The 23,529-nt window shown below is 33.0% G+C and overlaps 1 protein-coding gene across 2 annotated transcripts in view; it reads left to right on the top strand.

Annotated features, from left to right (window-relative positions):
* Positions 1-23,529, top strand: part of LOC109546531 — a 414,797-nt gene that overhangs the window by 213,321 nt on the left and 177,947 nt on the right. Inside the window, exons 1-2 of one of the 2 annotated variants that reach the window (XM_019917522.2) lie at positions 1,512-1,966; positions 14,287-14,332. The exons of the other annotated variant lie outside the window; for it this stretch is intronic. Coding sequence (XP_019773081.2) covers positions 1,910-1,966; positions 14,287-14,332 — 103 coding nt within the window. The 5' untranslated portion in view covers positions 1,512-1,909. Of the gene's footprint in view, positions 1-1,511; positions 1,967-14,286; positions 14,333-23,529 lie in introns of those variants that run through there. 2 annotated transcript variants of the gene reach the window in all.

The raw sequence follows: 23,529 nt of genomic DNA, 5'->3' as shown, positions 1-23,529 counted from the left end.
TAATATTTTTCTATTAATGCAACAAAGTAAAAACGCTATAAAATGAATCGCTTTCGTCGTCGCTATCGCAATTCAAACATTATAAAAATCAAAACCTAATTTATGAGCACATTTTTTGTGAGCCTACTTCTTACATTTGTTACACTGAATCCACTTCACTCTGGAACTTGGTATAAGTTTCAATACAATTGAAGCAAAGTGAATCTTCAATTACATCATCTGAAATCTCCAACATTTCCTTTTCTGCAACTCGTGTTGATCAGCGTTCTTGTCACTTATTCCTCTCTTTAAATTGTTCCTTTTGATATCCACTTCTTTGGAACTAAGTCAATTTTTAGTTTCACTGAGGTTGACTTCTGCTTCCGTAAAATTTGCTTTTATTCTAGCAATTGTCTTCTTGGAGTGTCTGTGAGAACAATGCTTTGATTTTTCCTTCGTTTTATTATCTTTCTTGCTGCACAAGTTGTCTTTGGTGAGTGAAGTCGTCGGATATTTTCGTCGAATCTGGAAACCATACCCATGTATTATACAAAGACTAGCAAAATATACAAATTTTTCCTATCTGTACGAAAAGTTAACAATTGCAACTAACAATTCGCTGATCGCACGTGAACTATTAAAATGCCGATTAATGTTTTTATATCAAAAGTTTGTTTATTTGTAATGTTGTGATACGAAATAGAGGACTTAGGAATCTTGCACTTTTGCATCGCATTACAATTGTTCCCTTCTTACCTCTAAAAGAATCTGAAGTTTTCGATGGTGATTATAAAATTAAAAAAGTGCAAAAAAATAAAATTATATATTTCAGTTTACCGTCAGGATGTGGCGCTTATGTTTAAAATTAATACACCGTTCTTACATCAAAACGTATTTGAGATTCTTCTAGAAAAACAGTAACTGAGCAAATTTAAAAAATCCTATTTTAGAGGTCCATCTTCAAAGAGCCTTATTTCAATCGTGTGCGAAATAATCAAGATGTCTTCATTAGTCGGTTTAGTTTCTGGACGCCGCATTGTTGAGTGGCAATTTCAATATTTCTTGAAATATTTTGCAAGACCCTGTCACAAAAAAGACGAGATGATGTACCAGTTACCTAATTTGAAATCACACATTTATATCTAAAAAAACAATTATATTGAGCTTTAGATGGTTTTTCTAGGATTGTTTAAATCAGTGATATCATGTTTCCAAATGTTCATAACATTTTTTTTTCTTTATTTCAAGTTGCATTCTGATACATGCACATGTATAAAGAATACAGAATGAAATGGCGTTAAAAAACAATTGACAAAGGACATATACTAAAACATTCGTGTATTAACTCGCTTTTTTATATTGTGCTTTGTAGATCTGTTTGCATCAAGCCAGTTTTTTATTTCGGCGGTTTCGAAAAGTGGAAGAGTCCCTGAAAATCCCTGATATCCTTCTTCAATTCCTTCTGCCTCATCCATCTCGAATAAAATACACAAAGCAGGCGCATTCAGAATTTCGACGCTCCACAGAAATCCGGCCGCACTTACGAATTAGTCGCGCGCTGCCTTTCGTGTTGGTAGTTTTATGTCGCTCAGTTGAAAAATCTTACGCGAAAAGCGGCAAAACAAGTTTTAAAACTCGCAAAAGTTTTTCAAAAACTTCACATTCATTCAAGTGTATTTTCTGGAGAATTCTAAAATTGTTTACACTTGGTTAAAACTAGTTTGCTCAGTTTATTCAAGTGAATGTAAATAAACCTTTTCAAATTGTCTCGGCGCAAAAAAACAGTGTGTTTACAATTTTTTTCCTAGGATGTTTTAGTGATAAGTGTTGTATGTATGCGCGTTTAGCGCGTTCAGTTGAATTTTAGTAGTATAATGTGATAATTGAGTTCGCGGTTTGTTGCTGGATTTACCATTAACTTTGGCTAAATATGTGCGACGACAATTCCATTATCGAGGGTACCGTCAAGTTTCGAGATGGCAAAAAGGTAGGATAGTCCTTGCATTTCAGTCAATACTTTGATTATTTTTCTTGCCAATAAAATGCTGTTTTCGGCAATTAAAAACCTCAATATTTGCGGGCAAAACCGTAATTTTTTTGTATTTGCAACCGCGGCTCAAGCAATTAATCTAAGTTATAGTTTACCTGACAACCTTGACTTCAAAATGCAATTAAAATTAATCCTGATTGAATTATTTTTCTCTTCGTTCTGATTACACATTTAATTTTATTAGCTAAAAAAGTAATCAAAGTCCTAAAAAATGCACAGGGCATTTATTAACGTTGCTGATGAATTCGAATGACGTTTTAAGATATATTTGCTGATCATCCATAGACTCGTTCACATACACTTAAGTACAAGTTTACAAGTCCGAAAGCCGTTACAAAATTGCACTTTACTCCTCAATTATCACTTTTATCTTATCAGAAATTATTTTTCACCAATAACCTTAGGCAATTTTTGCGATTATGGGCAATATATTTTTTAGTGATAAGCAAAATCAATAGCCGCTAGCAGGGATTGACGGCATATTACATGACAAACTTAAGAGATAATGTACTGAAAAAGGTTCGTTGGCTTGTCACTGAGTTTATTACAGATCCTTTAAAATTAAACAGCCCATTTCAATGTATCGGGTATGAGTTTCAAAACCACAATTTTCCGCAATATAAAAGACGAAATATCTGATGCAAAATGTATGTTCATTTTTATACCTTAATAATCTTTAAGGCAGACCAAAAAGATCAAGTACAAGCTTGCCTTTTTTTGAGGTGACAAATGTTTACAATTATTTTAGGACAAGTAACTTATTATTAGCATTGAAAATAAATAATTCAAATAATATCTGAATCGTTTTGCGAATTAGTGAAATTCGCACCCTACAAAAATGGATTCACCTACTTCATTTAATAACTATACAAGTTTATTTATTTTCTAGTATTTACATACTCTATTTTTATTAATTTTCAAATAAATCTTATTATTATTTCCTAACTGTTCTATTAATGAATTTAAGTTATTTAGGTAATAATTAAATTAATGGTGGTTATATGAGTCGAAAATTTACGAAGAAAAACTCTTATTTTCCTTTCTACGTTTCGATTGTATTTAAGCCATCATTAGGGCAGGAATCCCGTGCTTCCTAATTATGGTTTAGGACAAGAGACGCGAGCATGCTACAAAAGGGGAAGATTTTTCTTTATCTTTCCGTTGCCTTGATTTTCCTTTTTCTTTTTTTATAGCATCGAAAGCTATCTAGTTATACGTTTGTCTATTGTCTACACAGACAGTATTTTGTTAGTTGCATTCAAAAAAGTAAATAAAAAACAGGGACAGGGATCGAAAAGAAACATTTCCTCCTTTGACAACTTGGAAAGGAAAAATTGTGATTTTCTTCCTCACTCCTTCACAAATTAGCATCACGGTCACCTTCAAACTGTAACAGTTCAATTTTTAAATTGGATTTTATTTGAAAAATTTGTTGAATTACTTAAGTAAGTTGGTACTTATTACATAGAAACGGGAAATTGAGCAAAGATTTTTTACACAAAAAATCAATACGTTTATGCGGTTTTTTTTGGAAAATTTGCGTGTCAATATCGTCTAATCTAATCGGCCCACACAAGACAGGTATTCGAACAGTATAAATGTTCAATTTGATTTACAATGTTTAACTATCTCGTAAAAGTGTAAAATTTTTGTTGGTTCTGGTAAATATAATTAATCGGCTTATTAGTAAAATTGGAGATTTTTACGCCATATAGATAATCATAACCAAATATGGGAAAAAGCATCACATTTATAAGTGTTTGTTCAATCAATACATTTTTTCAGAACCTAAGCTTACTAGGATACAGAGTGATTAAATAACAATGGGAAATCCCAAAGCTGGTGGTTTTCCTGTGCTTTTCTCATAGAAAGGCTCACTTAGGATTAATTTCATTGTATATGCAGTTGCACTCAACATAAGCCTTTATTAAATGCATATGAGAACAATCGAGGCGCTAAACTGTAAATATAAATTCTGCTTTAAGAAAAAGTGTTTTTAATTGATGAAATACTTACAATTATACCTATCGGAAAATGCTTTCTATCCGAGTCACGCGTCCTTAAAAAAGCGCTAATCGGAAAGTTAGTTCATATTGCTGTTGAACGTACATTTTTTGTACTCGAATACTTTGAATGTATACTAATATACTCGATACGTTGAAGTTAACTGAGAAGTTGTCAATTTATTAACATATTTATATTATTTTCGTTTGAATCAATACTGTTATGAAGCACAAATTGTGAAGATTTTCCGTAATTTTCCGAAAATTTGTCTTTTACTTACTACTTCCTAACTACACTAGTTAGGAAAACAGTTTACTTCCTTCCGACACCCCATTTTCCAATTATTACCTTAAAACTAAAACTGTTTTACATAGACATGGAGCCCCTAGCAATTCTACGAGGTAATTTTATAGATAATTTAAGTAAATAATGATGGTCACTTAACCTAGTTGGCAACGGAGATAAGGATATCTATCAATAATCCACACCCATGCATTGAGAGAGAACTTATGTTCGAAATTTCGTACTTTCGGGGCTCGGAAAATTAGTATTCTGGCTGGCAAATGCTTTCCACACGAGGTTAAGAGTCGTTCGGCCTGAAAATCCTATACCCTTTATAATGCAGAATATGTAATTTGTGCGTATAGGTCGTTCCTCCATTCTAGAAATGTTTACACCTTATGACGACTAAACAAAAGTAGAAAAAACGTAAACTAAAACAATAGTGAAACCAACCTTCGGTTTTAACAGGTTGGATATAAGTACTCAACCTCTTTATTTTGACCACCGTTAAACAAATCTGCTAAGTATTTTTATTTGACTTATGGATATTGAAAAAAATGATATACAATTCTATTCAGCTCTATTTTTAAATTGTAAGTTATTGTAATCGAAAAAAAAAAGCCGCTATAGTCTATGACAAGCATGGAAATGAGTTACTAAACCAGATGCTGCATTTGAATGGTTTGAAAGCTAATCATCCACGCTTATTCTTATTCTTTAACGCGTTTTCTGTTTCTAAGTGATAGCTAGATCAAACTTGTGAAATCTTCGTACCAGAACCGTCAAAGATCAATCCAGCTTTGTAGATAGATAGATATAGATATATATATATTTTTTTTTTTCGTTTTCCTGCTTCATTCGACACTTTTAATAGAATTTACTGTTTCTTTTTCTTGCATTTACGTTTGCTGGTGTTTTTCGCCAACTAACTTACTTAATAGAAAACTTTAAAGTTTTTATTAATAATAATCTATTAGAAGCCTACTCACAAGGAGCAATATAGCAAATATTCTGTTACTGGGTCCAAACTTTTTGATTATCTCTAATTCCGCTTTGACCCCAAATAAATACGTTATCCAACAAATTTTATCCCTTAAAGAAAACAATATTAAATCCATCAAAACTTTCCGGTCGTTCGTTGTCGCAGGCTCCGGTCGGTATTTCGCATGAAAAAACCCCGAACCAAAAATTGCCGTTCGAAAAAGGTCTAATTATTTATTCAGGAGGGATCAAGAATCGGGAGATTTGCAAAATTGGTCCGTATCGATTAATTTCTAATGGCTACACAAAGTGGTCCATTGTCCCTCGGGACTTGCAGCACAATTTTTATCGACAGTTGTTCCTGGATTATTTTTTATTATCCTGCATGCAGTGCATATTTAAGCGGGTTTTTAGCTGCGTGTTGAACGAAACGATATAAAACCAAAAACTCAGGTCAAGCGACGGTGATGTTTTTGATGCGTTTATTGGGGGAAACCGATGCTTTGTTAGGAGCTTGACGGTTTATATTCACTTTGTATGAGCGCTAAAAACGAAAAAAACTTATAAAAATGCAAATTCCGGTAGATCGAACGTTAGAAAATGGAGTGCGATTTTTTCGACTGAAAATGGCTGGAGTCGGCCCGGAATCAAATCAATGCGTTCATTTTCGGGAGAGTCACTGATACTTAGGGAAAACAATTTGGAAAGGCCAGATTAAAATGAAATGATTTATGATAGTCACGGTTTTCAGCCCAGTTCTGATAATATGGAAACACACTTACTTAATTTAAAAATAAACATTGTAATATATGCCGCCCGTGTTTAAGCTACAAGGTTTGTCCAAAACTTCATAATTGGAAGGATGTTTAAGTGAAATTTACAACGAATATGTATTCGTAAATTTTTGATTTTGTCAGAACGCAAACAGAGTTTATGCACGGCAAATATCCAGGAAGTAAAGATTGGTTAAACTAGATAATACAAAACATCTAATGATGGGAAAATAATGAAAAGTTTATGAAAACGATAGTAACTTAACTATTGCAAATAGCAAATATTCTGAACAACCACTTTTGTCCAGTTTTTTAAGTATTTTTTTATATTGCCGCTTTGCATTTTATGTTTTTTCAGAGATGGGGAATTTTCTTGCAAAGATGACTCAACTAATCTCTTCGGAAATCACTTTATTCCACATTTAGTTAGGACAACATACTAATACTTCATTCATAAATCTAAATTCAAGCATAAATCTAAAGCCTAGTCTTTCAACTTGAGCCCTAAAACTTAAGTATTTGCATGGTATTTATTAAACAAGTAGCAACATTACAATTGTTAGTCCAGTTTGTATTAACCAAATGTTTTTGTTTGTTCTGTTTTTTCTTTACTTCTTTGAATGCAAAATGAAAATGTATAGGAAGTTATGTAAAAACATCATTTAACTTACCTTTGATGCAAACTATTTTATTTCAACTTCCCTAAGGATAATAATTCCCTTCCCTAATAAAGGTTCGTTTGATTTGGTGTTCAATTTTCACGGATTTGTGCGCTATTTATCCATTTAGTAGCTTATTCTTAATTTCATTTTCCGTACGTACGCTCTTGATTGGGTCGAAATAGTCACTTTAGCAAGCTTCTGACAGTATTTTGTTCAATTCTTAAGAAATATCTGAAGAAGATTAAATTAATATCACTCGCTTGGGAATAACAAAACGTAAAAAATATAAAGGTACCGCATAAAACATGCATTTGCTAAAATTGCTTCACTCAGTCACTCATTTCGATGATAACATTGTTTTAAGAAACGTAATTTTTGATCTACGGCTAATTTCTTATTTTTTGGTTGCATTATCGGTAACTTTCTGCATAATCGACAATCATTTCTAATCGTTCGGTAAATTTTATTATGCATCAATATTTGCAAGTAATATTCATATCTATAACCTGATCTTATGTCTCATATGCAAATTAATGTTAATGAATTTTCATTTTTAAACAATAAATTAATATAATTTTTCCGTTAATTCTTCTCATGTGTCTAGTCATATTTACGTAAACACGAATTTATCATTAATTAAAATGATTACTTCTCGTTTTCATAGCTGAAGTTCTCTTATCAGCAGAAACTCTTTCAGTTTGCTTTCTTCATGTAGGTCAATGGGGTGTACGAAAGTTGTTAAATTTTGAATGAAAATTGTATTTTTTACTATTCAGCTTTCATTGTGCTGTTTTTTTTCTTATTGTAATTTGTTTAGTTTCCTTATAAACTTGTTAAAAACTGCAATCACTGGCATAATAACGTTCACTTAACAAATACTAATGTTTATTTTTGTTTGTTTTCACGATCCCTGTTTGTTTAATATGTGCACATCTGTCGGTGGCCTGTCTAAAATATCTATCATTTTATTAAGATGTTTGAGTTTAAAGGCGCAATTTAAATAAGCACAGCTCCGAAGATGTTTAAAGTAAAAGAATCAGTTTAAATGAAAATGGTTATTTAAAAAACTGTGAATTCCTTGATGAGTGCTAACCCTAGAATACAGTGCAGTTTTTGAATTTTTCAACTTCTATTCATTTTTTTTGCTAAGTGTTGGGTAATTTTTGTCTTTAATGGTACCTATGGAAATGCTTTCGCAATTTGGAACGACAATAACCATAAACATGTCGAAAATCAAGTGATTAAAATACTGATTGAAACAGGAAAATCTCGTATTTACATCATCCTCCACTAATCAGTCAATCCGTTTAAGCCAAGCGTCTAGCGCCTATTCAAATTCAATCTCCATACTGTAGTTAGCAAATTCCACAGATTCCAAATCGCACAACTTGCCAAGTATTGATTTCAAAACGAGGTTAATCTAATATCCAGTAAGATATAAGTCAGTAGGTAAACAATTTCCAAAAGTAGTTATAGAATTTTAATTGGCTTGACATCCAAGTTAATTTAATTTGGAAGTTGTTTGGTAGACCGGTTAAATCCACGCCATCTCAATAAATCTATGCAGGAGGCAGGGGCATATTCGAATGATTATTCAATAGCTCCACTAATTTAATGATTTTATCATGTATTCCTTTGAATGTTTAATGTTTAATAAAATATTGAATGTGCTCTGATTAAGTGGTTTAGATAAATATTGTGGCAATCAATGTGTGGCACATATTCTATTGCCGGTTTAACTGTTTGCCTCTGACGGTTTATTTGCCTCGCTCTCTCATAAATCAGTGCAGTTTCCTGCCTTAATGGCTTTGACATTCTATGTTGATGCCATAATTTATAATAAAATTGCATTTAGCATGTCAGATTTGTAGAGTATTTCCTATCATCTCAGGTTACTTTTATGCCACCGATAATTGCAAAATATTTATCAATAAACTTGTTGTTATGCAAAAGGAGAATTGACAGTCTTTTGCAATTTATATTTATTTTCTAATCAGCAGACAGTCACGATATAAGCGACGAGCTTTATTGCGAAGCCCATATAAAAATCACGAAGAAGTTACTTTTAAACCGTCTTGCTTTTTAAGATAATGTAACGAGATTAATGGGTTATATAAAGTACTTTTAGGCTTTCCCCAAGTGAAAAATATCTGCAAAGCAGGTTCAAAGCGACAGAGGCAAGAAAATATCCGGGTGACGACTTACCTGGGATTTAAACATAAAGATTTGGATAGAAATGGTTTTGACCCGTTTTTTTGCTCTTTGTAGCTTAAGCTTAGTCATGTTTTCGCTTTTGCAGAATTTGTTTAGATGGAGGGTTATTCTAATGTCTGGCTGGGGGAAAGTTTTCTCACATGGCCCATATTGATCTTAAAAAAAATTTAATTAAATTGTCTTTCCCAGTAATGTTTAGGTCTAAATCTGCCCTAAAAACAACTAAAACTTAGAATAAATTTCAGCAGGAATAGTCGAAATGATTGATTTGATGAACTGAATATTTCCTCTAATTATAAACAAACATCGAAGAAAGCTTGTATACACACATTAAAAATTAATAGTTTGTAAATGAACTAAATAATGCTCTAAACCCACTTAATGGTTTTAGCAGGATTTGAGCAAGTTTAAATTGCGGATTTAGCTCACCTTTGGAAAATACGTCCTACCATTGTTGCGCTAACCAACCTCAAACCGCATGGAAAAACTTCTTGGTAGACTTTCAGTTATTCACCTTCTTCGCCAAATTTTTTCAATATAAATTATGTTTTGCTACATCCGCATGTCTAATACCCGTTGTAATAAAACGAATTCAATATCCGTGTTTGTTAAAGCTCAACGACTTTCGACGAATTTAGTTAATGAAAATGTGCTGGTTATTTATAAAAATTTCATTCATCGAATATGGACAATGTGATTGCGATGTTAAACAGTCACTTTATGCTGATTTTGATTCAATAGTTTAACTCATTCCGGAATTACGTAATAATTATTATCAAGGAACATTTAATTACCATGAGAATGGCTCCATATTGTTCCACATACAGTGGAAAGCATTACATTGTTAATGGAAGAATATATGTTTGCTTTCCTTATAGAACTATAAGGAAACTATGTTTTACTTTATCATATTTTACCTTCGAATATCTTTTACTCATACATTAATATAAGTGGCTTTTTTACGGATTTTACTGGTCTTTTTGAATAATTATCGAACTATCTAAATCATTTAACCGTGCTAGAATGAGTGTCAGACGACTAGCACTTATTGTTACAATTTAGAACCTGAAGGTGATTATTTTCCTTTTATCGTTACCAAAAATGTATTTTCTTTGTGGGTAGAAATAATCTACCTACAGTTTTAGTACTAGAACAATACTAAAAAATTAATTTCTTCCAGATTTTCAGTTTAAAAAAGCTTAACTGAAACTTAAAACACAAAAGTATAAACTTTAGTTTAGTCTTTCTTATGCGTTTATTAATCGTTTACTCCTGGATATAACGACAATAGCTTCTACAGTTGTTTGGCTCAACGCTTGTTAATTGAATTGCAAACACTCGTACGTACGCAAACTTATTCCTCAGCTTTGAATAAGTCGACCGAACGACGTCAACAGTAAGTACGTGGTCAAACAATATCAAAGAAAAGGTCGCAGCCGGTAAAAATGGTCTAATCTGAGGCCAATAGTATCAGCGACCTTGGCCTTTTAAACTGTTGCCATATGTAAAGTAATTCGTAAAATTTCGCGAAAACCATTTTTGGAATGTAATTATTAATCGGTTAATGGAGAATGGTTTTTTTCTGGTTTACAAGTTGTTCTAAATTGCTTTTTTCTAATTGTCACACTTTATGAATGATCGAAATTAAACCTAGATAAATTAACTTTATAAATAAAACTAAATGGTTTAATGGGTTTTGCAAAGATTATATTGCATTGTACTGTCAGTTTTCATAAACACAAAGTGATTACTTCTTTTTTTCAAAACATTTAGGTAATTCTTGGTTGCAGAGAAATAGAGAACTGAAAACGGAGCTAAATTTTAATACAACATACATTTAGAAGAATTTAAGATGCATCTTCGTATAAACTATGGTGCTTAGCTTTTTTTCGCTTTTTATTACTGTCTTACTGCGAACGCTTAACTTAACGGAAATAATTATTATCTTTTTTTCTTTCGTGGGTTTCAACCGAAATGTGAAATAAAATGTTTATATCGTTTATTTAATATTACGTTTCGGCGAGACAACAGCGCCATCATCAGATTTAAAATTCAAAACACAACCATAATTGGGAAACATTAAATTCTTTGTAGACTGGGCTGTCTTCAACAAGAAAAAAATGTGAGATTTTGAAGAGCCAAGCCTATAAAGAATCTAATGTTTCCCAATTATGGGTTTGTTTTGATATTTAAATCTGATGATGGCGCTTTTGGCATTTTTCTTCTATCACCGACCTTCCTATGTCCTGTATCTTGCTTTGTTGTCTATGTTCTTCGTTTTTTATTCTGTTGTGCAGTGTTCTTCTGTGAATACTTCTTATTATTTTCATTTCAATGGTTCGCATGATTTGTAATGTACTGGATGTGTCTGGTCTTGTTTCAGCTGCATATGTTTTTCACACAAAGTCTCTTAGAAATCCTAAAATTGTAGGAGCTTTTATAGTTTCTTTTTTGACTTAACTCTGTAGATTTTCATAAATTGCTATTTCAACTCCTAAATATTTGAAGTGATTTAATTGGACTACAATTGTCTGATCAATCTCCAGTTTGAATCTTGTTGGCGCTTTTGATGATTTGGTTTTATCTGTATTAATGATCATATTTAATTGTTTTGCTGATTCATTGAGTCGAGTTGTCTTATTCCTGTGCGTATTTGCACTTCTTCAGTTAATAGATGTCCTACTTTTATATTAGTTCTACAGTGGTTATTGATCTCGCATTTTAGTTTTATTAATACCTGGCTCACTTCGTTTACCCGCATTATTCCCATTGATGTCCGCTAATCGCACTCGGTCAAAAGCTTTAGTCATCTCGATCTTAACTCTAGAGATTTTTATGTTATTTGTTTCACAATGAAAGTAGCATCATTAATGGTAGACCTATTTTTAGAAAACATTTTTATTTGCGGATTTGCATAGTTGCCCTTATTTCCTCTAACATCCTCCTAGTGAAGACTTTGAGGATGCTGTTGCGAAGCGTTATTCCAGGATAATTACATTGATCATTTGATCCTCTTTGTTCTGTTTGTATGTATTTCCTTTTATTGGTTGTCTCTTCCGTATTTTAACATTTTGTTTGTTATCAAGACCCGATCTTGGGGTTTTTCGATTTTTAAGATGCTGCAAGATCTATTCTATCATACTGTCTATCAATTCTATATCGCAGTCTTCTTTTTGGTCTTCCATCCATGATATTTCCAATCTTCCGCTTTGATTTTATTGGTCTGCGAAGTGTCCTTTTATTGTTATATATTTCTCCATATATAGAAGAAACGTTAATTTGCGTGTAACTATATGAGTCGCTACGTTTCCTCAAAATTTTCTTCCACCATAAACTCTCCATTATTCATGAGCATTTGATTTAAGTAAATGTTAAAGTGGCACGCCAATGAATTGGGAAGCATCCCGTTTTATTTATTAACACGTAACCCACTTTTACCTCCCTCGAGGCGATATGCTTTATGGGTTTATGTAATCTGATACCGCAAAGCAACTGAAGAAACCAATGGTCTTTTATTGGGGTTTCCTTATTATTCTAAAGGCACCCAATGGATCCCGATATAAAATATGTTTCTGAGGTCTGGAGGGGTTGGTAAACTGTGAGAAATTTGAAACTAAAGCCAGTGCAGCTGCCCTAAAAAGAACTAGAGTTTCTGTGTTTTAGTAGAGGTTTGAGTGATTTATTAGACTTGATTCAAAACTGCTTAGAAAGCCATGTCTTGTGTTCGGTGACACGAAATAACATCTAATTATAAACACAGTTAGCCAATTTGACGGTTTAAAAAGTAAAAAACCCGTTTTGGTTGAAATATGTCCAGCACAAGCTTGGGAATAGCCAAACAAGGTTATTTTGAGAGGTTTTTGTAACGTGTGGTTTCAAGGTAGTATTTGCCAATTATTGTTCAGACGTTTTTATGTGTAAATTTAAAAAATTACGTTCCTGCATAATCTTGCTAAACATTCTTATTGTATCTGATTATAGAAGATGATTCTGAAGAGTGCTGATTGAGCATGCATGCAAATTCAATATTTCCGATGCGTGCAAGTAGCCCATTGAAAACGTTATGTTCAATAATAATTCCAGTTTCAAGGACTTATAAAAACAAGACAAAGAAGGGCATTAACTTCAGTAGCACGTTTTAATGAAGTTTTTGCGGTTCAAGGCCGGTTTCATTGTCTTTCAACTAACCACTACTAAAAAGCAGCTATTATTAGTAATTAAAAATAATCTTCCAGTATTGGCTTATGTTACGATTAAACCGCTTCTGCAGATTACGATTCACGGAAGGAATATTTCTTGTTTTGCTGTTATACATGATTTATACGAACGCTTGATGCAAAACCTGATAGTCATTGTTGAACAATTCACGAAAGAGAATGCTCAGAAGTGAAATAGGATTTTTTGGCATTTTGCACTTTGGATTAAGTTCTGGTTTCCGATTTTGTAATAATCCAAGTGATAGTCATTGATTGATTTGTTTCTACTTTTCAACAATTTTTTTACTAACTGCAGTCTTGATTTAAATTGTAATACTGTCTATTGGAAGGGGAATGAGTCAATAATATCTTTAGTGACCGTTGAAGTTTTAAATTATATTGTTTAAATAATAAGTTTTTTCGTATTTCTTTTATGATTTCCCCGTTATACGTTGCGAATGTTGAGTGACGCAGTGTTCTGGATTAGTCATCGATTATAAAATTAATCGGAAAAATGTTGCTTTTCAGCTCTATTCTTTTTTAGTAGAGACATTTTTTGCATTCAACAAATGCCATTAATCTCATTTAAAAATAATATGGTACAATCTATTTGAAAACAAATGCCACCAAACACAGCAAAATGTATAGGTTTTTGTTAAAAATCGATCACATGCTTCGTCTTTGTGGCTACTGTTTGCCAGGGGATACTGGGGGACTTTTCATCTATTGTATGCTGTCAAAAATCGATTATGACTTCTGCTATCTCCTATTATCTGTATCAATTGCACAAGCTGAAGACAAGCGGCAACCGAAACGACCCTTATCTAAGGGACATGTACATCTGGCAATCTTGAGAGGTTTTTAGCACCCTGATCTTAAAGCCTGCTGTTAACAGTACCCGCCTCTAAACGACTGCAGCCAGTGCCGGAGAAGGACTGGACCTCAAAATCAACTTCTCCCCAAAAATCCACATTTATTATTTGCTAAATATGCTAATTCAAACAGAAAATATAATTGTTACGAGTGAATTTTGTCCAAATTTCATCAGTGAATTGATCAGCTTCGTTGCCCTGCCTGCCTGCATTATCTAGTGCCTGACATTGCTACGATTTTCATGTAATAATTTATTTTATTTATTTTTTTAGTGGAAATCAAGATGGTGTGTCATGCGAAAATTGTCGCCAGTTGCAGGTAATATTACATGTAATTTTAAGAGCAGCTGCTTTTTAAATATATTTTTTGACATGACTCGTTTGCACGTATAATTATTACAGGTGCTTCCTTTTACGCGGTTGTTGAAATGCAGGCGTTATCTTTGTGGATTTGCCTGAAATCCTTGACTCGTTTGATTTATGACGAGCTTGAGGTTTTTACTTCATTAAAATATTCGTCCAAAACTCTGGTTTCAAATAGGAAATATAAAACCTCCTTTCACATGTTATCTAGAAATTTTAATCAGCAATTCACACTCAACGTTTTTCAAATTACGCCTTATAAAAAAATGTGTGTAAAATAATAAAACCTGTGTTTTTTTGGCAATTTTTCCCGCAATTTATATTCTCATCTCAATAGCGATATTTTTATTTTCCCAAACTGCACTGCAAATGTCACCATTGTTTTCATGCTGAAGTTTCCATTTGTTCCGTTTGATTCTAAACAAATAGATCTCTTGTGCAATAAATCGTTTACTATGTAAACAGTAAATTATGTATAGTTTCCTCGCTATCGCCAAAAAGCGAATCTATTGAAAAATATACAGTTTCCGCAGCGAAAAATAAAAACGCACCAAACGTTAATAATTTAAATAAACCGCGAAAATTTATTCGGATTCGAGCAGAAATCTAATGGATAAATTAGTAACTGAACATATTTTAAATTGGGATTTTTATAAAGCGGTGGCGACGGAAAGTTGAATTAAAAAGGCCATCCACGTGTAAGGCTTTTCCAACTATTTCAATTTCTCAGTTTATTTTCAATCTTTTATCTTTTTATGTGACTTGAATTAAAACTCAAATTCCTTTTATAAGGAAATCGAGACACTCACAATATTTACTTTGGTTTATTTTCTACACAATACTTTTTCCATTTGTGAAAATTTTCCTGCGAAAGTTACCCCCCCTTTTTGCAATAATGACTAGGCATGCAGTTTGCTGTTAGCATGTAAATATTGCACAATGCGGTCACATAATGGTAAATTGTGCTGAATTGCGTAATATATATTTTTCAACAATACCGGAGCCAATACTTTGGCCATGTCAGTTAGCAGGAAGTCATTGAAAACCGTTTGCAAATAATTGCATCGGATTCGAAAACCTTGACGTTATTGCTAGGGAATAAATATGAACTAACTGATATTTTTTGCCGATAAGTTATTTAATTGCATTCTCAAGGTTTCGTTTATTTTAATGCAAGAATCAAATGTTAGACTTAATTTAATACTTGCAAATTATGAAATCTGGTTAACGAGTTCGGTTAACGAGGTTCGCTTGTTTATACAAAATGTGCATCTTGAAAGGTAATAAAGATATTTTTATTAATTTCTTCTTTTCTGGTTGAACTGGTTAACTAACTGATTTTGGTAACACATTTAACGCGCCAATACGTTATTGTTTCATAAACCTTGTTATCAAGTTCCATCCACTAAATCTTACGTTTCGAAAATCTTATTTAAATTTATGCTCGATTAAGTTAAATATATCGTCAAAGCGGAATAAATGACAACAGGGGTGAAACTTCATTAAATTAAACTGCTTAGGTCTGCACATAATGTGCTTTGAAATTATTAATCAATTTTTTACGCGACCTCCCAAGACTTTAACGAGATTTCGGAGCTTCTTTATTTTAATAAAGTTCTTGCCCGTTTTAATTTGTATAAATTTTAATAATCGTGTTACATTGGTACGGTTAATGCAGATTAATGTTTTACGGACACATCGTTTCAACTTTAGCGGTTGTTTTACGGATTTTATCAACGGCTTTATTTGGCAGGCGGATGTAAGAAATGATGACCTCTTGGTGTTCATTACGTTGTTTGCTCAGTAGATTGCTTCGCGTTAGCGATCTAGGTATATTATTCATGTTAATTTATATATCAAAATCAAAATACTGTTTGAAAAATTATATTCGCTTTTCGAAACCGAACATACTACAGTACTGAATGTATTTCGTTGTAAATTTATCTTGGTTGATTGTGAAGTACATCGATAAAAATACATTTTTCAATTTAAAATAACTATCTGCTGCAGAATTTTTTAGATAGTTATTGTAAGAACTATCTATTATTTTTGGCAAAACGATGTTGTTACTTTTCCCTGGATACGGATGATTTCTTAATAAATTCGCGGTTAAAATAAGGATTTTCTGTGTAATGTAGCCAGACCCACCTCATGCAAAATAGAACAAATCTGCTGTCATGTCAGCTTAGAGGGTTTCTAAAAATCGTTTAATTTAAATGACAATCCAGTTAGTGAAGGATTTACTTGGCTAAACGTTCACTTGTTCCCAACCTTGACTAACATGTGCTGCTCAATTTTAGAAATGCATACTTACACCGGAAAGATGTTGTAGATTTTGTTTTCTGTCGGACATAATTGAGTTTTTTTTTCGGTATGGTTTCTTACTTGTAACGTTTGTTTTTTTATCAGACTTTCATTTTCAGAGCACAATCAACTTGGATAAATAAATTATGCCAAAGCGATTCCTGTTTCTGTTTAAAACGTTATTGGATTAACGATATTGAAAAGATAATTTTCGCTTTAGATAAACAGTCAAAAATAATTGGTTTGCCCTGTAGCTACTATTATTTTAACGAATGCTTGGAAATTAATCTTAAAAATCAGTAGCTTGAGAAATTATACCTTCGACTAATCTGCCATTTTCTCGGATGCTATTAAAAGGTAGTAAATCTATCTTGAATTTATGATGCTGCCTGCCGATTGCTACCACATGTGGAATATTATATTACGTCTGCTCAAGTGGATTCGTAAGATTGGTGCATAAGAGCCAAAAGAGTAGTGAGACATAAATCGGACTCGTGTAACAAATCTGGTACTTTTGACTATGGTGATTGTTGGTTGCCCTATTAGTGATCAATGTATTTAATATTTTCAACAATTTAAAAATAGGTATGTGATTTGTGTTTCTTTATTTTATGTAAATTAGGGGTTACTGCTGTTGGCTGTCTTTTGGCAATCACATTTTGCTATCAATTCATTTTGCTTCTAGCTTTAAGCTAGATTGAACAAAAGTCGTGGTTTAAATTAAATTTGGACTGAAACCAACCATTTTATCTAGTAGATATTTTTTCATTTCAGTTAACTAGTGAAAAACAGCAATTCCCTTCCAAATAAATTTCCTGAACTAAATAAAGACTCAATTTTCGCCCGCCGTCGATGTATCTTAATTTTTCCGGCCGGTTATAATATTTTTTCCGCTACATTTTCATTAAGATGGATTTCTGCCAGCGAGTCCATATTGTCTAATTGCCGGAGCACAACCCCGATAGCAGAATCTAATAAATCAAAGCTAGGCGATAATTAAGAAAATGGCAGATCTCCGAACCACGCCCTATAATTTGGGTATTGCGTGACCTCGAAGATATACGAAACTAATGTTCCTGTTTTTCTACAGTTTTTTTCTAATTAATCATACGGTTGGATGGCGAGTGATTTATGCGTTGTTTGAGAGAACAGTGGAAGGGAAGCTTAATAAAACTATTTGTATTGAACCGATTAACTCGCATATCTGCAGAAAATCTGATTATATTGACAAATCACTTTTTCTTACCTGAATGGACCTTCTGAAGATTTACCGACACTTTTTAGCAAGCTCGTAAATTGATTCATTAACTGAAAAAGCAAACGAGTTCGTATAAAACCACTCGAAGAAGGCGACGTTAATGTAGACGGGATGCTATAAAGCTTCCATCCTAATTATTAAGTTCTTTGTTAAGGCGCTGTTAGTGACTTATTCGTGGTATTCTTAAAAATAAATGCACTTGTCACATAAACTTGTCTAACTTAACGACCATTTTGTATATTCATTAGGGTAGTGGCTGGTATATTGAACCCAATGGATTCTAACAAAAACGTGTTATAGACAGTCTTCAAAGCGCTTTATAGCCTGTAATTGATTTCATATCTTCTGTTTTTTACTTTTCTTTATTTACTGAATTTAATTATTTCGTTATTTAAATTTTACGGCTTTTTCACCAACACTTTTTTTGTATTGGCAAGCAGTTAGACTACTAGTTAAAATCTTTAAATATGAAACTATGCGATTTCCTTTAGACTTGAAAAATGAATTGGTTTCCAAAATAAGACCACAAATACTTTTGACCCCAAGACGATTGAATAAAAATGGAACCAAATCGATTACTAAAAACTTAAAGATGCAAAGGGGCGCGACCATTGGTAGAAACTGATGAGTTTTTGGGGGTCAAAAATAACTTTTTTCTGCCATTTCACAGTCACGAGTGCCTTGCTTCCTCAGAAGTGTTTTGTTCGGAATTTTATCAGTTCGTGCCTAAACATTCAAGCGTTTCAATAATCTAGGTTTGGGCGTTTGAGAATGAGCTTACTAATCGACTGGGTAATTTGCATAGTTCATTACTAACATATCCTTATTTGTGTCCAAATGCAAAGATCCAGAAACTTTTATCGTCTGCATACTATTTTGCCGATTTAGCAGGTTAAAAATGTATTTTCCTGCTTTCGCAACTGTCCAAACTCCGAACAGCTTTGCAATATTAAATTGGGGAAAAGGTTCCACGGATAGTACGGTATAGGATTAGAAAACGTTCATGCCTGTGAAATAGGTAATCCGGAATCGTAGTGGCACTTTAGAAAGAGCAGTGAATAAATTTTGGATAATGCCCGAAGGACCGAGCAGTCTCGGTGCAGCCCCAACCAGGGATCGGGCTAATGATTAATAAAACGCCAATGTCGGGCCTATAATGGAAAAATCAATGGAAAAGTCCAAAACCTTCCCAGTGGAAGGACCGATAGAGAATACACTAAACAGTTTATTGCTTGGGGAATCTTGAGCTTCGAGGAGGTTGAATTGGCCAGAAACAAAGCCAATTTGGAAACAGAATTCGTGAAAAGTTGCAAATTTTTAAAGCAGAGTGTTTCCTGCAGGAGTAGACATGAGCGTCATGAAAGTCTGAAATCCATAACCGAGCTTTATGTGTAACCCAAAGTGAAATCCGTTTCCTGTGCTTATGACAAGCGAAAATATAACGATGCTAATCCAGAACAGACTGTCTAGGGGACCTCATTAGACCGATATTTTGTAAAGTGCCGGCCTTCGGTATAACTACATTATTTTGCAAGTTTTCAATAAGTGAAGCCCCATTCCCAAGGGAGTTTGTAGACGCACTATTAGAAGAAAGGGCTTTTAGTGTAACAATACAGTTGATGTATATTCACGTTTCATGCACTTTGAAGTGTCAATTATTTGTTGGATGTGTGTCTGAAGATCTAAATAATATAGAAACTTCTGCGAAAACCATCTGACAATTTATGCGAAGTAGGAACGTCTTTCCATCCGGGTTCATGACAATATCGGCTACAATTTCCAGGAACTGTCAGCTAGTAAAGAGCTACATCCAAACTGAGCTATAGAGTTTGAGAGAAATCCTATAGCATTGAACATGTTCAAGTTTCTCTAAATGAATCATTGTTGTCGAATACTGATGCTTGTTAAACAAATATTTCATTTCCCATTGAAAGTACGAAAAAAATATGTGCTATTAATTGCTAATCTAATAATAGCGGCTATACTGATTAGCATCTAATTCCACATTTACATCAGAAAATTGATGATTTTTCTTGCTTTGTTCGAAGCAGATAACGTATATTTTTAAATATATAATAGTAGTTGTAGCGATTAACGCAGAACAGCGTTTCACATATTTGTGCAATCAAAAATATAGGTGAACGGATTTTCAGCAGCAAAATTAACAACATCCAATTGATCTCCACTAAGCTCGATTTAAAGACGGTTGAGAAAACAAAATCTTTTTTCCAAACAAACTGTTTACCTGCAAATCATAGCGTTTTTTTGTTTTGATTATATTTTGTTACTTAATTTGATTGGAAAAGTTGACATTTATTCTTTAAATGTTCACTGCAGAATTTAAATACTTCAGAATCTGAATTTATGCGATTTTTGGCAATACTTCGTAATCTTATATAAGAGTGACTGTGTACTTACTTAAGTAAAGGTGAGTCAGTACAGGTATGAGAGTAAAGTTACTAATAAGTATTTACCGATATTGTCGAAGCTTATTTGACACTTTCTATTAATTACATTATATCATCATCCTTCTGTTTCAAAGTGAGAATAATTTATAAAAAGATTCTAACTTATGTTACCTGCTTCAAAGTGTACGATAATTATTCTACGGACCTAACGGAACACAAGAATCGGTATTTTGCAGCAGTTTAACAGTTTGTATTTAAAAAAAAACTAGAAAAAGCCAGTAAATTAAAATAACGTGTTATTATTTTTAATATTGTGTTTATTGGATTGCATTAAGTGTTTGCTACTGTAAATTTTATTTCATAAAACCTTCGATGACCGATTTTCGGGTGATTATTTTCTCGGCACAATATTTCAACACATTTTAAATTTAGTTTCTTTTCATTCGTTTTCAATGTTTCAAAGTTCGTTTCATCGACAAAAGCTTCAAGATCCCCTGTAAAAAAATATTAAATATCACCAAATATTAACGAAAACAACAAAAAGCAAGTGGAAATCAGCGATACCAATTACCAATAATGTGAACAGTTTATTTAATAAATATTCGAAATAATTTGAAAGGGGAAAAGATTATTTCAAAACTCAGCATTAAGTGAAAACTGTGCAAAGTTGCAGAAAATAAATGTGTACAAAGGATTCGCGTATGAGTATTTGTTGAATGTCGTTTCCTTCCATGTGAAGATAAATAAACGACGACTTATCCATACAAAGGATTCAACCGTAAAAAATTATTTCACATTTAATCGGGTCCTCGAATGGTTGGAATTGGGGGGCGACATAATGCGTAAAAAATTAGACGAAAGGAGCGAGGCTTTGTGTCTTGAAGTTTGGTTTCTTGTTCTCCTTTATTCGACGCTAAAGACCGTTTATGTTTTGAATGGGATTATGGTTATTTATTTAGTAGTTTATGGTTGGAAAATGACGATCGTATATCTACTTTGTCAGTGCGTTTTTCATATGATAATGAGTTGAATTCAGTCAATTACTAGTTAACAAAGAGGCGAATGGCTGGCTAATTAAATCTATGGGTCGATGGTAATTTGTTTCCCTGAAAACTGTTGTGAGTGGTTAATATTACTATTATTTATCTGTTTTTTTTTCTGTTAAAAATGCCACACGTAATGCATAGGCCTTGTGGGAAACTATTGCAAACACGAAAAAATAGCTCATTGTTATAGAAGGAGAAGAACGGAAACGCAACGAAATAAAAGCAAAATTTTTTAGGGATCAAAGTTCCGTTTGGGTTAAAAACATTTGTGTTGCAAATGTATATGGAAATGATGGCGGTAAATAACTGAACCACATCACATGCAAGCAAGGTCAAATACAAAGTGAATTTTTCAATACTTTGATTAGGTCGCAGTAATTAACAATAATGTGCGAGTTTTATTTGTTCCTAATTGGTGTTTTAGCTAATGGTAGTAGTTGCTTACGCTTGTCAGCTTATTTGTCGTGACAGTGTTTCTGTTTTCAATCTTTAAATAATATTATATAAATAATGATTTATTTCATCTTTTTCTTTCGTCTTTTTAAATACCTATCTAGGTTTGTTGACTGCTGCCAAAAGTGTTTTATATAATTTGCACTTTACTTGCCAATCTTTCGACTGTTTAATTATATCTTAGTGGTTTTGTTCAAAACTGGGATTTAAGCAATTTTGTTCAAAAAATGTCACGATTACTTAAAAGCGTAAATGTTTTGAGCTACTAAGCAACAATAAGCATATAACTTACATACAATTTCCACATCGTCACCTCACGTACAGCAACCGTCTTCTATTCTAATCTCAGCACCAGCAGATTGCGACACACCTCGTTTGCACCAAGACTTTTCATTAAAACTTTCAAAGCAGTGCTTCCATTTGGCCGCAACACGCAGCAACTTGTCGAACGAAATTTAAGTTGGACGAAACTTCTGTTCTGTAACCTTTTTTTTAAATTTTTGGTGAACTCTGCACGAAACTTTTTGTTTATAGATTATAATGCGATCATAGGTACTTAAACTTTCAACTTGGTAAAGTTGTGTAATATAGTACAGTGTTGGGGCTACCGCCTATATGCTTTCTAATTTTCGCTCTTGTAAACGAGTGAAAGAGAACAAGAATGCTGAGAGCCATCTTATATACATTATATGATATAGATTTATTAAAAATGTTGCTTTTTCGTGTTATTGAAATAATTCATGTTTATCTGAAATGTGGGGGTTTATTAGAAGCATACAAATTTTCCAGCTTTCGTGTCTTTACGAAGGAAAACGCTGATATTTTAATTGTGATTTATGCCTTGAAGGGATTAGAGTGAAGATTTGATTACGAACTACGCGCAGTTTATAAGGAAAATAATATATTGTATCGTACACGTCTAAACAAGGATTCAGATTTCACTTTCATACCAATGCTTCTTCATGACATAAATTACCCAGCTAGTTTATGCTATTTAAAATTTCATTAATCATTCAGAATGGTTTTAGATTTAACAGGCCCATTCACAACACCTAAAACGGCTCATAAATTAAAAAAATTATCGACCCTTGCTTGCACTTCCTTTCAAACAAGTTTAGGGATATAATTTACCGGCTGTGTCATTTGACACCGCCCTCCCCAATACTTTCAAAACTTTCGTATTGGGGCTGTAAATTTGGGCCAAGTTTTTTGCCTAATTAAGAACGACTCCCTTTAAAGAAATAGAGACCGTTTTTCCTTTTTTGCTGACTTCAAACATCTGGAAGTGTGATGACAATTGTTACGTATGTAAATAGGCTGCGTTATTTGAGATCTCATGAGCAAAGTAAAAAACATATTAACATTTTATTTTTAAGTCACATTTGTGAAATATTCATAGTTTTATTGTGTCGAATCGATGGAGATTCTCGAAAGGGGAACGCGATGGAAAAACGATTTCCCGGCTGAAAAGTGAATGAAATTTAAACAATCGACATGGATTTGGTCCTTTTCACCTCTGAAAATGTGTCGACAATGTTCTGCCTTTTCCATGTACTAAATTTGCCGTGACATGTTGAATTTTCGCATAAAGTCGACACAGTTACGATAAATATAGTTTCAGGTATAACATCACAACCCGGAAATAATGTGGATTATGTTGAGGACCAGCTTGTTTCTACAAGTC

Source organism: Dendroctonus ponderosae, unplaced genomic scaffold (assembly GCF_020466585.1).
Source record: "Dendroctonus ponderosae isolate FM_Combo_2020 unplaced genomic scaffold, Dpon_F_20191213v2 Dpon_F_20191213_2, whole genome shotgun sequence".
Taxonomy (NCBI): Eukaryota; Metazoa; Arthropoda; class Insecta; order Coleoptera; family Curculionidae; genus Dendroctonus; species Dendroctonus ponderosae.
The sequence above is the reverse complement of the archived record's forward strand: the minus strand, read 5'-3'. Positions and strand labels throughout refer to the sequence as shown.